We start from the raw sequence: 16067 nt of genomic DNA, 5'->3' as shown, positions 1-16067 counted from the left end.
GGTCCCTGCATGGTTCAGCTAAGTGGTTAATTTGCTATTCTGTTTGCATTTGATCTGGTTTTGTCTATCTCTGCTTTGTGCGGGTCAGCCAGTTTCGGCTGGGGCTGTGCTGAATCACCGCCCATATGTTACTGCTTGTGCCAGTTTGTTTTGTCCCCTGTTATATTGGTCTCTTTTTGTTTTGCTTTCAGAATATACCAGAGTGCTGTTAGTGGGGGCGAAGTCGTGTGACTTCAGTGTTTTTTGTGCATCAGACGTTTTGGACTTTTTCCAGGGTTTTTTGCGTGATTGCAGACAGTGTCTTTCCTTTCCTGTCCTGTCTAGTCAGTGTGGGTCCCATCATTTGCTCAGTCTATTTTCCTGCCTGCGTTTGTGTTTTCATCTTGTCTCACCGATAATATATGTTTGGGGGCTATCTATTCCTTTGGGGTCTGCTCCGGGGCAGTTTAGATTTCCTCTTTCTTGCTTTAGGCTTAGTTAGCTCTCCGGCTGTGCCGAGGCGTCTAGGATCATCATAGGTGCGCTCCACGGCTAATGCTAGTTGTGTGGATAGGATCAGGAGTCTGCAATCCGCTTAGTTTCCAACCTCTCTGGTTTCATGTGGCTTAGCTTGGGCCTGCTATCCTCCTCAGTGACCCATTCATAACAGGTCATGTTTTCAGGATTTCATTTGTATTGCCCAGGTGATGAAATTATTGCCTGTGCAGGGACTGCAATTATCACCTGGGCCATACTAAGGACCTCCTGAAAACATGAACGGTTGGTGGCTCTTGAGGACTGGAGTTGGGGAACACTGGCTTAGAATTATCATCAAAAAGTTCTATCTTCGTTTAATCAGAGAATCTTATTTCTCATAGTCTGGGAGTCCTTCATGTGTTTTTTAGCAAACTCTGTGCGGGCTTTCATATGTCTTGCACTGAGGAGAGGCTTCCATCGGGCCACTTTGCCATAAGGGCCCGACTGGTGGAGGGCTGCAGTGATAAATAACTTTGTGAAACTTTCTCCCATCTCCCTACTGCATCTATGGAGCTCAGCCACGGTGATCTTGAGGGTTCTTCTTTACCTCTCTCACCAAGGCTCTTCTCCCACGATTGCTCAGTTTGGCTGGATGGCCAGGTCTAGGAAGACTTCTGGTGGTCCCAAACTTCTTCCATTTAAGGATTTTGGAGGCCACTGTGCTCTTAAGAACCTTGAGTACTGCAGAAATTCTTTTGTAACCTTGGCCAGATCTGTGCCTTGACACAGTTCTTGGCCAGTTCCTTTGACCGCATGATTCTCATTTGGTCTGACATACTCTGTGAGCTTTTGAGGTCTTATATAGACAGGTGTGTACATTTACAAATCAAGTCCTATCAGTTTAATTAAACACAGCTGGACTTCAATGAAGGAGTAGAACCATCTCGAGGATCACAAGGAAATGGACAGCATGTGACAAATATGTGTGTCTGAGCAAAGGGTCTGAATACTTATGACCATGTGATATTTCAGTTTTTCTTTTTTAATAAATTTGCAAAAATGTCTACATCTCTGTTTCCTTCAGTCAAGATGGGGTGCAGAGTATACATTAATGAGAAAAAAATTAACTTTTTTTTGAATTTACCAAATGGCTGTAATGAAACAAAGAGTGAAAAATTTAAAGGGGTCTGAATAGCTTCCGTACCCACTGTAATACTTGGTGGCAAAACCCTTGTTGGCAAGCACAGCAGTCAGATGTTTTTTGTAGTTGATGATGAGGCTTGCGCACATGTCAGGAGGAATTTTGGTTCACTCCTCTTTGCAGATCATCGCTAAATGATTATGATTTAGAGGCTGTCACTTGGCAACTTGGAGCTTCAACTCCCTCCATAAGTTTTCTATGGGATTTAGGTCTGGAAACTGGCTTGGCCACTCCATGACCTTAATGTGCTTCTTTTTGAGCCACTCCTTTGTTGCCTTGGCTGAAAGTTTTGGGTCATTGTCTTGTAGGAAGACCCAGCCTTGACCCATTTTTAATGTCCTGGCAGAGGGAAGGAGGTTGTCACTCAGGATTTTACGGTACATGGCTCCATCCATTCTTCCATTGATGCGGTGTAGTCCTGTGCCCTTAGCAGTGGACAAACCCAAAATATAATGTTTCCACCTCCATGCTTGACAGTGGTGACAGTGTTCTTTGGGTCATAGGCACCATTTCTCTTCCACCAAACAGGGCGAATTGAGTTAAAAGACCTCAATTTTTGTCTCATCTGACCACAGCACCTTCTCCCAGTCACTCACAGAACCATCCAGGTGTTCATTGGCAAACTTGAGATGGGCCTGCACATGTGCCTTCTTGAGCAGGGGGACCTTGAGGGCACTGCAGGATTTTAAACCTTAAAGGTTAAATGTGTTACCAATGATTTTTTTGGTGTCTGTGGTCCCAACTGCCTTGAGATCATTAACAATTTCCCCCCGTGTAGTTTTAGGCTGATCTCTCACCTTCTTCATGATGCTCAAGGATACCCCCACAAGGTGAGATTTTGCATGGTTCCCCAGATCAATGTCGATTGACAGTAAGTTTGTATTTCTTCCATTTTCTTACTATTGCTCCAACAGTTGTTTCCTTCTCACTCAGTGTCTTACGTATGGTTTTGTAGCCCATCCAGCTTTGTGCAGGTCTATGATCTTGTCCCTGACATCCTTAGAAAGCTTTTTGGTCTTGCCCATGCTGTAGAGGTTAGAGTATGACTGATTGAGTCTGTGGACAGGAGTCATTTATAAAGGTGACTAGGTGACTATGTAAGACAGCTTACTGGTCTGTAAGAGCCATAATTCTTTATGGTTTGTAGGTGATCACATACCTATTTCTCACTGCAAAATGCAAATAAATTTATGTAATTTATACAATGTTATTTTTGAAGATTTTAATTTGACAGTCTATCAATGTTAAAATTAACCTACCCTTAAAATTATAGACTGTTCATGTCTTTGTTTTGTCAGTGGGTAAAACTTACAAAATCAGCAAAGGATCAAATACTTATTTCCCCCACTGTATGTATGAGATAGGCAAGATTGTCTATAAAATAATGGTAGCCTCATGTACGGTGCAGTAGTGGATGATGAGATATAGAACTTGAAAGTCACCAGTACAAAACGTTACCCTTTTGCTCATCACTGTATGTCTAGAGCCAGGTCCTTTGTTCATTTTTAGTCAGTCATATGAGGGAAAGCTGACCAGAGTGAGTTCTGTTGAAGCAAGCTGCAGAGCCAGAATCCTGAGAAGAGACTGCACAGGCCTTGTGCACCAAACTGCAAGTATCCCTGGTTGCTATGAACGATAGCTATTTTGTGTGACTGAACTGAATCTAGCTCAGCCGTGTCTGAGAAGCCAGAGTTTGTATTACTGGAGAAAAAGATACTTAAAAGGAACCTGTCAGCAGTTTTGGCCGATACGAGTTAAGGCCACCACCTTTCAGGGCTGATATACTGCATTCTATAATGCTATATATCTGCCCCCAACCCGACCTGAAAGATAAGAAAAATAACTTTCATTATACTCACCTGCGGGGCGGTCCGGTCTGATGGGTGTTGCTGGTGTTGGTCCGGCGACTCCCATCTTCTTATGATCGCCTCCTTCCTGCTTGCTTCGTGTGGATGACACATCCATTCATCATTCACACAGTCTCCGCTGCACCGCACTCCTGCTCAGGCGTACTTCTCTGACCTGTTGAGGGCAGAGTAAAGTACTGCAGTGCGCAGGTGCCAGGGCTCTTAGACCTTTTCCTGCTCCTGTGCACTGCAGTATTTTGCTCTGCCCTCAACAGGGCAGATAAGTTTGCATGCACAGGAGCGCAGTGCCGATGAGACTGTGTGGATGATGCAGCAATGCGTCATCCACAAGAAGCAAGCAGGAGGACGGGGATCGTAAGAAGATGGGAGGCGACGGACGAAGAAGAGTGACCCCACTTGGACCGGTCTGCCCAGCAGGTGAGTATAATAAAAGTTCTTTTTCTTCTCTTCCAGGTCAGGTTGGGGGCTTATATACAACACTATTGAAGGCTGTATATCTGCTCTGAAAGGCGGTGGCCATATCTTATATCAGCCAAAACTGCTGACTGGTTCACTTTAATAGTGGACTGACTGTGCTTGAGGATAAGCATTGTTTTTACTGCTCTGTAGGTCAGATGGTGCTACATTATTGTGACTATCCTGAGAAAGGGCTGTTTTCGTTATTGAACATTTTTGATGGAGAAAAGTTATTTTCTTATTAATTAAAGTTTATGAGTTTATGCCAGAAATTAACTTTTCACTGTTTGACATGGAAATTCGTGCCTGCGTGGACCTCAGCAGCAACCAAAGAATGTGAATCTCTACTAATATGTGTGTGTGTGTATGTATATATATATATATATATATATATATATATATATATATATATATATACACTTTTTTTTAATGTCCCTGAATCCATTAGAAAGAGGTTTTGCAGTAGTGGACAACCCTTTTAAGTCCTATAGGTAAAAATTTGATCAGTTTTGGAAAGCTTAAAATGGTATTGTTGTTACTGAAACCCATTTAAATTGCCGCCCAGGATTTATTGATAATATCACCGCTATTTACATAAGTGGCTGTATGCAAATGTTTGGAAAAATAAAGAAGACACTGCTGACATATGTATTCTGATTTTTTTTTTCATCGGAAACAACAGTGCAATATCTGTCACCTAAGGCTGTGTGCACACGTTGCGGATTCTATTGCAGATCCACAGCAGATTTGGCCCTTGCGGATTGCGTTGTACAGTAGCTTTAAAGTCTATGTAATTTAAAAAATGCTGTGCACGTGCTGCGGGGAAATCCACGCGGAAACGTAACGGGTTCATTTCCACAGCATGTCACTTCTTTGTGCAGATCTGCAGCGTTTCTGTACCCATTGACTTGCATTGATCTGCAGCAAAACCGCAGGTCTAAAAAAGATCTGCGGTTTTGTTGCGGATGAAAAGCTGCAGATCGGGAGGGGGGAAGAGTGTGGGCAGTGACTGTGTGCATATATGGTGTGTGGGCAGTGACTGGGCGTTTGTGTGTGCCGACTGTGTGTGTGTGCGGGAGGTCTGCCAGGGCTGTGCAGGGGTCTCGGGGCTGTGCAGGGGTCATCGGGCTGTGCTGGGGGGGTCTGCCCGGGTTGTGCGGGGGTCTCCTGGAGCTGTGCGGAGGTCATCGAACTGTGCAGGGGTCTCCTGAGGCTGTGCGGGGGTCATCGAGCTGTGCAGGGGTCATCGGGCTGTGCTGGTGTCTCCTGGGGCTTTGCGGGGGTCATCGGGCTGTGCGGGGGTCTCCTGGGGTTGTGCGGGGGTCATTGGGCTGTGTTGGGGTCATCGGGCTGTGTGGGGGTCTCCCGGGGTTGTGCGGGGGTCGTCGGACTGTGCGTGGGCTGTGTGGGGGTCATTGGACTGTGTGGGGAGTCTGCCGGGGCTGTATGGGGGTCTGACGTGGCTGTGCAGGGGGAAGCGGGGGGGTCTGCGGGGCTGTGTGTGTGTGTATGTGTATGCAGGCATCGTCCCATGGGACTACAAGTCCCATTGGGCTATGCTTGCTACACTGTCAGTGAGTGACACATTAGCCAATGATGGGACAGTAGTAGTCCCATCATCTGGCTAATGTGTTGACTCTAAAAAAAAAAGAAAAAAACATACAGAACTTACAACATATAACATACAGAACATACATATAACATACAACACATAACATAGAGTACATACTTACCAATCACCTAATTCCCCGAAGCCCTCGATCACCTGTAATAAAAATAAAATAATAAACCAACCTATACTTACCTTTCCGCCATAGTCCAATTAATAATGAGTGTCCCACGACGATCTCCCATGGAGAGCTGCCACTTCAGCTGAAGTGACCGCTCTCCAGGGCCTCCAGCAATGAAATGACAAGCAGAGGTAATCCTCCGCTGTGTATTCCTCCGCCGGGAAAGAGGTCCCGTAGCCCTAACCGTATTTCTCACGCAGCGGTGCTGTAAAGTGAGACTCTGAACTCAGGTAACCTCAGTGATGGATTGCAGGAGCCATTGTCTCCTGTCAGTTCTTCACTGGGAGGCCCTATAGAGCAGTGACATCATCTATCTATCTATTTATCTATCTATCTATCTATCTATCTATCTATCTCTGTCTATCTGGGTGTTTAATGGAGTGTGGGTTGGACAAATGTAAAATAGGAGGTTGGACAGAAATGACATCAGAAATCTTTTTTTTTGTTAAATAACATATCTTTATTTAGCTTACAAAAACGCAGACAAATCTAAGATGGTCACCACAAGACATGAAACCACAAACCTATATTCTTACAGAGTTTATAAACCATGCTAATCTCATAGAGAGCTGCATCCTACTAATACTATGAAATACTGAAATCTGAGTATTACTTTTTAGATCATTACTGTGTTAATTGCGTTCTTTTTATGGATAGCAGAAACCTATACCATCTCACTGTACAGATGTGACATTAGTCCTCATTCCTGGTTTAAAAGGAGTCAGTGTTGAACCCGCATGTGTATATGTTTTTGGTATCAGCAAGACTACGAAGAAGCATTAATCCCCTCCCTCCATAATCACAAGTGCCCCAAATGCACTCCCTTCATATACGGTGTCCACGGCTGTATACATGGATGTCACGGTCACGTGTGTCTGGACGCAGCGAGTACCGCAAGGCGAACCCATATGACACACGTGACCCTGGATACACCGCCTCCAGTGGGGCGAATTTAAATAATAAGACGTGCAGCTGGATACACCGCCTCCAACTGGCGAATTTAGGTATTACACGTATTTATACAATAGTCTGGAAACCCTGCCTCCAGTAAGGCGAATTTAAATAATAAAAGGAAACCTGGGTAACATTAACAAGGGAGGGCCCTGCAATAGGGAAACGGGGAAGTGGAGACCTCCTGCACTCCCCTGAGCCAGTGTCCCTGCACTTCTAACGTTCCCTATGCCGGTTCCGCACCGGGCGACACACAGGAACCTTAAAACCCTGACTCGCCCTGCACCTAAACCCTCACTAGGGAATTGGTCGGTGTGGAAACTAATCCCACCACTGCACTAAACACACGAGGCAAAATAACAATACAGGGGAAACACCACTTAGCTTTGCTCTGTTGCGTACGCTCCTAGCAACAGAGCCCACCACCTGCGTGCATCTTTTCCTCCACCCGGATCCATCACCATAACCAGATCCATCACCATAGTGCAGCCTTGGAGCAGAGTCCACCACCAGTTGCAGCTGCCCAGTAAACAGTCCCAAAGATGAGTCCAGCTTCTGCCAAAAAGTTCAGCATGCTTGAGTCCAACTTTTCTGCCAATAAGTCCAGCATGCTTGAGTCCGTTTTCAGCAACCAAGTCCAGCATGCTGAGTGTAACTCTCACCAAAGTCGCCAATCCACCAAGCCATGCAAGCACTTCCTGCTGACACCATAAACTGCGACTCCACCACGCCATGCCAGCCCTTCTTGCAGACCACATCGTAGAACTCCACCAATCCATGCCAGCACTCCCTGCAGACTCCGTAGCTGACTCAACCCCTCTGGCTGGGCTGACCAGGACTCTTGTTCAGCTCCTTCATCACCCAGGCTTGCTTCCCAAATGACGAACTCACAATATCACGAACAGTGATTGAACACACCTGACTCTTTTTTTAGAGCCTCACACCTGATTTATAATTACGTGCACATTAAACCAAAGAAACTAAAGTGCACTACCGCTCACCACCACCGGGGCAACTTAGAATGAACGACATCACGTGTTATAATTCTAATGGCCACCGGGGGCAATCACACCACTTTGGCACCAAGCCAAAGGAAAAAAAAGTTCACTTTGTCCATTTACTTGTCAGATCCACCTTGGATCATGACAATGGAATACCTGCCAACAGTCCCCACCTCTGAGTTTAAGATCTTAGCAGTCTCCCTTTTAGACTTCAAAGCCGTCACTCAGTGGCAGAGATGGGGAACGTTTAGTGCTTAAGCCTAAGCTATGCGCATCAGGTACTGCGTTTTGGACACTTGTGATTGCAGCACAATGGTGGGTTAATCTTTCATTGTAGCTGATACTGTAAAAATACACAGAGGTTTGTTTAAACCCCTCTATGGACCCCACTCATCCATCTAACATTGTCAGCAGTTTTGCAGGGTCAAAACTTCTAACAGGCGCCCTTTAATCTTTTCCTGACTTTAAGGTTACACATAAGATCACTGTCAGATAAACATTCCTTCATCCGAATGCTATACAGATAAGCTTTTGGCTGATTATTCATGTGTTTCCCATGGGAACACAGCTTATCTCTCCTTAAAGCAAAAGGATCAGGAGATTGAAATAAAACTGCCCAATTATTCTCTTCCTTAACATCATCTGTTGGAAAAGATTGTGGAGACCCCCATACAAATTAGATTGTCTGGCTAAGCTGACGTTTATGTAATATGGCCCGAAGACAAACAACAGAGGCTCGCTGTAGCCCATTTTATGAGTCAATTAAGCCATTGTTATGGGTTTTTTTGCCTGTGATTTTAATTGTAAACTTTAGTTTTTAGTAATGCTGTATAAGTGATAATAAGTAACTAAATGTGCTAAAAGTTAGAGTGTAAGCTTTATTATCGTTTTAAAGTGGATAGATCACTGTACAGAGCTTTAGAATATTACTCTGCAATGTAACTAACCAGGAAAACTCAATTTCATAAAATTCTAAATTATTTTGCAGGGTTTTTTACCTTATCCTTCGTCCTTTTAATAGTTTTTTTTTAGTTAATCACTGAGTTTGGACCCTTGAAGATCACTGACCTCATTGTGCAGTATTAGTCTTTGGTAGTACTTGCTCCTAGGTTCACTTCTCAGTAGCTAGTCGGTCCAGAGATTTGTTCACCTTGTATATGTACACTCACATAGAAGTACTCAGTCACTGTGTAGCTGATGAGACTCCACCACCCTATAGACTGTTCACCCCTATAAAGTGATTCCAGCATTCCGTATTTAAAATGCTTCTATAGTTTCAGCATTTTTTTAAAAAAAAAAGAAAAGTCCAATTTTCCCAATATATTTTAAATATCCATTCATCACAATTTTCAAGATCTCTAATTGCGATCCATCAATAGGTCATGTAATGTGCATTATGGAATACCTAGTGGATTTATTTCTTCTTTGCTTATCGTAAAGGTTATGGACAACTTTGACTTTAAAAAATTATTTCTACGTCTACTTATTTAATAAAATTGCACTAATTTTTATTCTGCAATCTTCATTAAATCTTTCATTCCAAGTCAGATCCCCTGACATTCAGTTTGCAGTCAGATTCAAGTTTCAATTTCTTTTCTCTTCTGGGAATGTCTGCTATAGTAATATAGGTTAGATATGAGGTCTGTGTGTATTGAGAGTACGAATGTCTTCATTATAGCCCTTTCATTAGCGCAGCTTCCATCTGCATTTATTTTTTCTCCATGTTCTTTTCTATATCCTGTTTTTTCTGACCTCCCTAGTCTGTAAATATCTTCTCCCCTCTCCATTCTTTGGGGATCTGTGTACACCCTCCTCCTGCTATCTCTAACACTGAGAGCAGAGAGCCATCAGAACCAAGAGCAGAAGCTCTGATGGACTTGTAACACTTTTGCAGAGTACTCCGCAAGATAAAGGACTTTAAGGTGTGCCACAACATCAAAATGGTAGAACATTTTTTATGAAAGTTGCTTAACTTTGCATGTAGGAGGCAGATGAACAGCAAAAAATTCTGTGCAAAGCTGTTCAACATTGAAAAAGATTTGTGCTATTTAGTAATTTTGTGTCCCTTTTTAGCAGCAAATGGATTATACTGCCTCTATTGATGGATGGCTACAAAAACCGACATCGTACAAACCTTAACACCCCTTTAAAAGCTTTGATTTTTAACTTAGGTTGTGTAAATTATAATTTCCAATGAAAGAGTAACAGGTCTGCTTTATGGTACAACTTACAATATGTGATTAAAGCGAACATGTCATCAGATTCATGCTGTCTGAACCAAGGACACCATGAATCAGGCATTGGTTTGTGCGGTTCTATCCAGACATGTTGTACTCTGAAGTGCTGCAGCATTTGATAATTATCTCGCTTTTCAAAGGATGTTTAACTGTGTCTTGGATGACTCATGAGGTAGATTCCAATTGTCTCCTTGTCTCTCCCTGACCCGATCCCTTTGACTAAACAACTCTTCCTATATCCACACACTGGGAGAGATCTGTCAGTCACCTGGAGGTGTGTCGGGAGAAGCCAGCTGGGGACTTGCACTCGACTAGTCAACTGAGTCACATTCGAAGGCTTTTCAAAGTATCTGTTCTCTGAAACGCTGCAGCACTTCAGAGAGAGTCTGCCTGGCTGCAGTCATGCCAACCAGTACCTGATCCATGCTGCCAGTTTTACATTTTCTCTTTAACGTATTTTTACATTTTCAGTTACCTATATCCCGATGGACGAAGTTACAATCCGGACTTGACAGGTCTATGTGAGCCTATGCCACATGATCACATCAAAGTAACCCAGGTATGTGTTCTCGTTTCGGCTTTCAATTGTTATCAGGAAGCTTGCCATCTATTGATTCAATGTTATTTGGTAGAGGTATTATGAAATATATTCTAAAACAAGTCTATGAGAAGTCATAGAACCACACCAGAATTTTGGTATCTGTTATAAAGCCTAGCATTAACTTTAATTTTTGTATTGTACATTTTAGAAAAGCTGGTGAATTTGTTAATTACTACACTCATGGCCGAATTTGTTGGTACCCTTGAAATTGTTCTAGAAAATAAAGTATTTGTCCCAGAAAATTATTGTAATTACGCTAGTTTTGTTGTACACATGTTTATTGGAACAACACAAAAAAAAGGCAAATTGGAGCTACTTTTGCACAAAACCCCAAAAATGGACCAGACAAAATTGCTGGCACCTTTCCAAAATTATGGGGGAACAACTTTTTCAAGCATGTGATGCTCATTTAAACTCATCTGCAGCAAGTAACAGGTGTGAGCAATATGAAAATCACACCTGAAGCCAGATAAAAAGTGGAAAAGTTGACTCAATCTTTGCATTGTGCGTCTGCGTTTGCCACATTAAGCATGTAGAACAGAGAGAGGAGAATCCCAAAGTTGTGGAATAATATCAACAATTTCAAGGTTACATGTCCATCTCCAGAGATCTTCATGATCTTTTGTCCATGGTACACAACATATTCAAGAACTCTACAACACTGTGGCTAATCTCCCTTCCCTGGATGTGAATGACAGAGAAAAATTGATGAAAGGTTGCAACGCAGGATAGTCCGGATGGTGAATCAGCAGCCCCAATCAAGTTCCAAAGAAATTCAAGCTGTCCTGCAGGCTCAGGCATCCGTATCATCGCAAACTATCCATAGACATTTGAATGAAATGAAACGTTATGGCAGGAGACCCAGAAGAACCCCACTGCTGACATAGAGACATAAAAAAGCTAGACTATAGTTTGCGAAAATGTACGTGAATAAGCCAAGAGCTTTCTTGGAAAGCATCTTTTGGACAAATGAGACCAAGATAAGAGTTTTTTGGTAATGCATTTCATTGTACTTTTTACTGAAAATGGAATGAGGCCTATAAAGAAAAGAATACAGTATCTACTTCCAAAAATGGAGGTTCAAAGATGTTTTGGGGTTGTTTTGCTGCCTCTGGCACTGTGCAAATACCTGTGGAGAGATCTTAAAATTGTTGGAAGAAGGCACCCTTCAAATATGAGAGACCTCGAGCAATTTGCAAAAAAAGAGTGGTCCAAAATACCAATTGAGACTTGTTAGAAACTTGTTGATGGTTATAGGAAGCAATTGCAGTTATTTATGCCAAAGTGTGTGCAACCAAATATTAAGTTGAGGGTGCCAACAATTTTGTTCGGCCCATTTTTGAGGTTTTGTGTGAAATTATGTCGTTTGTCTTTTCTTCTGCTTTTTTTGTGATGTTCCAATACACACAAAAGAACTAAACATAAAAAGAACATGTGCAATAGAAATAATTTTCTGCGAGAAATACTTCATTTTCTGGAACAATTTCAGGGGTGCCAAAAGTTTTGGCCATGGACCATATATGTAAGATTACAGCTTCCTGATAATAAGAACCAATTAGGACTGGTAGTGAATGACAGCATGAATGCTCTTGTACAGAATTATGACACGGAGACTCTGTGGAGCAGCGACACCTTCTGATTGTTACTTCTTGACCATGCTATGCCTATCGTCCATGACCTCTGTGGGCATGTTATATTTTGTAATGTGTAAGGTTGAGTTCACACGTGGCGTTTTTTTCGCTTTTCCGCGGCGGTTTTAACTGCGCGATTTTGCCGCGAAAAATAAGCATCCCATGCATTCCTATGGGATTGAGCAATGCTGTGCTAATGCTGCGGTTTTTACCGCGGCGCAATCGCTTCTCAGTAGAAAATGCAGCAAGCTCATTAATTTTGCGGAATCGCGGCGATCCCGCACCCATAGGAATGCATTGTTCTGCTTAATTTCAGCATGTGGCTGTGCCCACCATGCAAAAAGTAAGCAGAACAATTGCGGATGGTACCCACGTCCGGAGGAGAGGAGACTGTCCTCCGGGCTTTGGGTACCATATCACTGTAAAAAATAGAATTTAAAATAAAAAATATTGTTATTCTTACCTTCCGACGTCCCGCGCAGCCTTCCCGCCTCTCCATGCTCCTGTTCCCAGTACTCCTTTGCGAAAATGCCCGCGATGACGTCTGTTGTCGCGGGATCGTGAAGTCTCGCGGTCATTCGTGCAATGTCATCGCGAATTACCGCGAGACGTCGCGATCCCGCGAGAACGTATGTCAATAGCTAATTACGCTTGCAAAATGCTAGTTTTTCCACGGGAAAATCACGGGAATTTAAAATGCGATTTTCCCGCGGAATGGAATTCCGGAACTCTCGCGGTAATTTCCGCGAGAGTTCCGCTACGTGTGAACCCAGCCTGAAACTAAGAATCAAGAGTTAGTTTGGATCAGCAAGGTAGAGGTAATAAATTAAAATATAGCCTTTAAAGATAATATTTAAAAGAGACCCTCAGGCACAAGGATTAAATATTAGACACATATACATTCAAAGACATACAACACACATCAGCAATGTTGTGATTTGGTGTGTGGAACAGTAGAAACGGTGTCCTCATACACAATAGGGTATAGCGTAAAAACTATAAGCTAGCAGATAAATAGCGACAATCTCACCAGATTTCTGCCATCATATCGATAGATTAGAACCAGATCAAGTCCTTTTGCTGTTGAAATAAAGTGCAGGATCCTATTTGGAAGTAAGGGAGGAAGGGGGGGGGGGGCAAAGTCATTGCCACACATTATCACACCATGAAAAGAACCTCATAAGATCCAAGCTGTCAATGCCCCATAGTTCTAATCTATGAACATCATCGCAGAAATTTGGTGAGATTGTTCCTATTTATCTATTAGCTTATAGTTTTTAACTTATCATTTTTATGCTATATCCTATTGTATATGAGGACACAGTTTCTACTGTTCTATATATGGTACCTAATCACAACATTGCTTGTGTATGTTGTATGTCATTGAATGTATATATGTCTAATATTTAGTCCTTGTGCTTGAGGGTCTCTTAAATATTATCATTAAAGGTTATACTTTATTACCTTCTACCTTGCTGATCCAAAACATGTTATATTTCGGCATCATTTAATTAATTTATTCTGATTTTAATTTTTATTATTTGATCTATTTTTTTTTTTTTGAAATCTAGCGCAATGTATCGTACCTTCTAATTCAATAATGGCGGTGTTAAAGATTTCACAAAAATCCCTCAATTTTAAGATTTTAACATTAAAAGATCAGGTTTGCCCACAAAATGCATCATGACTTAGTGAGAGGCCCCTGTGATTTGTAACAAGTTTAGTACATTATTCCTTTAATGATTCCTATTGAGTTTTTGGTTGTGCTATTTTATTGAGAGAACCCAGTGCTGACCAAGTTATGAAATGTTTTAAAGCAGGGGTCTCAAACTCGGCAGAGTAAATGGGCGGCACATAACAAAAATTTGAGCTGGGGGGGCAGCATTCCTTTCAAACTTAATACACCCCGTACACGCGCGGCTCCACACACCTCGTACACACAGGGCTCCACGCCGTACACCTCGAACACACAGGGCTCTGCTCGTACACCTCATACACACAGGGCTCCGTACACCTCGTACACACACGGCTCCGCTCCGTACACCTCATACACACAGGGCTCCGTACACCTCATACACACACTGCTCCGCTCCATACACCTCGTACATACAGGGCTCTGCTCCGTACACCTCGTACATACAGGGCTCCGCTTCGTACATCTCGTACACACAGGGCTCCACTCCGTACATCTCGTACACACAGGGCTCCGCTCCATACACCTCGTACACACAGGGCTCCGCTCCATACACCTCGAACAAACAGGGCTCCGCTCCGTACACCTCATACACACAGGGCTCCTTACACCTCGTACACACACGGCTCCTCTCCATACACCTCGTACACACAGGGCTCCGGTCCGTACACCTCGAACACACAGTGCTCCGTACACCTCATACACACACGGCTCCGCTCCGTACACCTCGTACACGCAGGGCTCCGCTCCGTACACCTCGTAAACGTAGGGCTCCGCTCCGTACACCTCGCGCACGCAGGGCTCCGCTCCGTACACCTCGTACACAGGGCTCCGCTCCGTACACCTCGTACACACACTGCTCCACTCCATACACTTCGTAAACACACGGCTTCACTCCTTACACCTCATACACACAGGGCTCTGCTCCATACACTTCGAACACACAGGGATCTGCTCCATCCACCCTGTAAAAGAAACCTGACCCCACGCATAAACTTACCTTCATCCAGTACCATGACAACCAGCACACAGACAGCAGCTTCCTGCACACACTGAGGCCCCTGATCAAGTGACCCATGACTCCACCCCCACCTGTGACCTTATCACAGGTCCTATGCAGTGTGTGCACACAGAAAAGCCAATGCCATCGCCGCTCCTGAATGCGTGCCTTCCCCCTGCCTCAGGGAGTGAAACATGTGGTGCACCACGGGCCGCAGATGCCTGCCTCAGGGGCCGCAGGCGGCCTGCGGGGACGCGTGTTTGAGACCCCTGTTTAAAAGTCTTTTGGGGAACGTTTCTCCTTGTGGAGAGTGCCATGACAGTGTAAGGAAACATATAGGCCATGCAACAATCCTCTGTGGCCAGGCTTGTTAAAGGGTTGATAGCGATTCTTATAATTGCTACTCCCAGTAGTTGGTGCTAGAGTTCTTGTTCTCTTCCTCTCTGAAGATTATATTTATATTTAAATTCTCAGGGAGCAAAACATGGCCTATAGATCTCCCTACGCCGGTTTACAATCTCCACAAATGGAAGCTAGCAATCACACCTCCTGCTTTGCAGATCAAACCTCTTGCTTTGCACTGTTTATGGGCAAGTTCTACAAAACACGTGTCTCCAAATGGAGTGTCTGATTTGCTTTTTTATATTAAGTTATTTGAAAAGGCTCATTAAAGGGAATTTGTCAGCCTAATAACACAACACAAACTGTTAATATGTTAATGTAGCTCTTTTAACAAGTCCAGCAATACCTTTACTTAGCCAGTCCGTTCTTCCATTACTGAGAAAACCGCATTTGAATTGATATGTACACAGCTACTGTAAATCTGAAGCCTCTATCACTCCAGCTATATTCCCTGCCCTGCACTGCATCCTCTTGCTTGATTGACTGCAAAAAGAGTCGGTGATGGGCGTGAAATAGAGCTGAAGTGGCAGAGGCTTCAGATCTACAATTCTAACTCAATATCAATTCAAAGACTGATTTCTCAGTAGTGGAGGAACAGACTGGCCAGGTAAAGGTATTGCTGGACTGTTCTTTGAAAGAGCTCCATGAACATATAAATAGTTTGGGGGGGGGTGACATTCTGATGACAGGTTCCCTTTAAAGGGTCAGTGTTGATTTTTAGGATTGCTCCCCCTAATATGTGGCCCTAATGTTATAGTCCTCTTCCTCTTAAGATGTTGT

General features: G+C 43.4%; 1 protein-coding gene across 1 annotated transcript in view; it reads left to right on the top strand.

Annotated features, from left to right (window-relative positions):
* Positions 1–16067, top strand: part of CBLB (Cbl proto-oncogene B) — a 306980-nt gene that overhangs the window by 196351 nt on the left and 94562 nt on the right. Inside the window, exon 7 of the mRNA XM_073586244.1 lies at positions 10432–10519. Coding sequence (XP_073442345.1) covers positions 10432–10519 — 88 coding nt within the window. The remainder of the gene's footprint in view (positions 1–10431; positions 10520–16067) is intronic.

The sequence above is a fragment of the Dendrobates tinctorius genome, unplaced genomic scaffold (assembly GCF_039654945.1).
Source record: "Dendrobates tinctorius isolate UK_male_01 unplaced genomic scaffold, ASM3965494v1 ptg000091l, whole genome shotgun sequence".
NCBI classification, from domain to species: Eukaryota; Metazoa; Chordata; class Amphibia; order Anura; family Dendrobatidae; genus Dendrobates; species Dendrobates tinctorius.
Note: the sequence above shows the minus strand (reverse complement) of the source record. Positions and strands in the feature narration are given on the sequence as shown.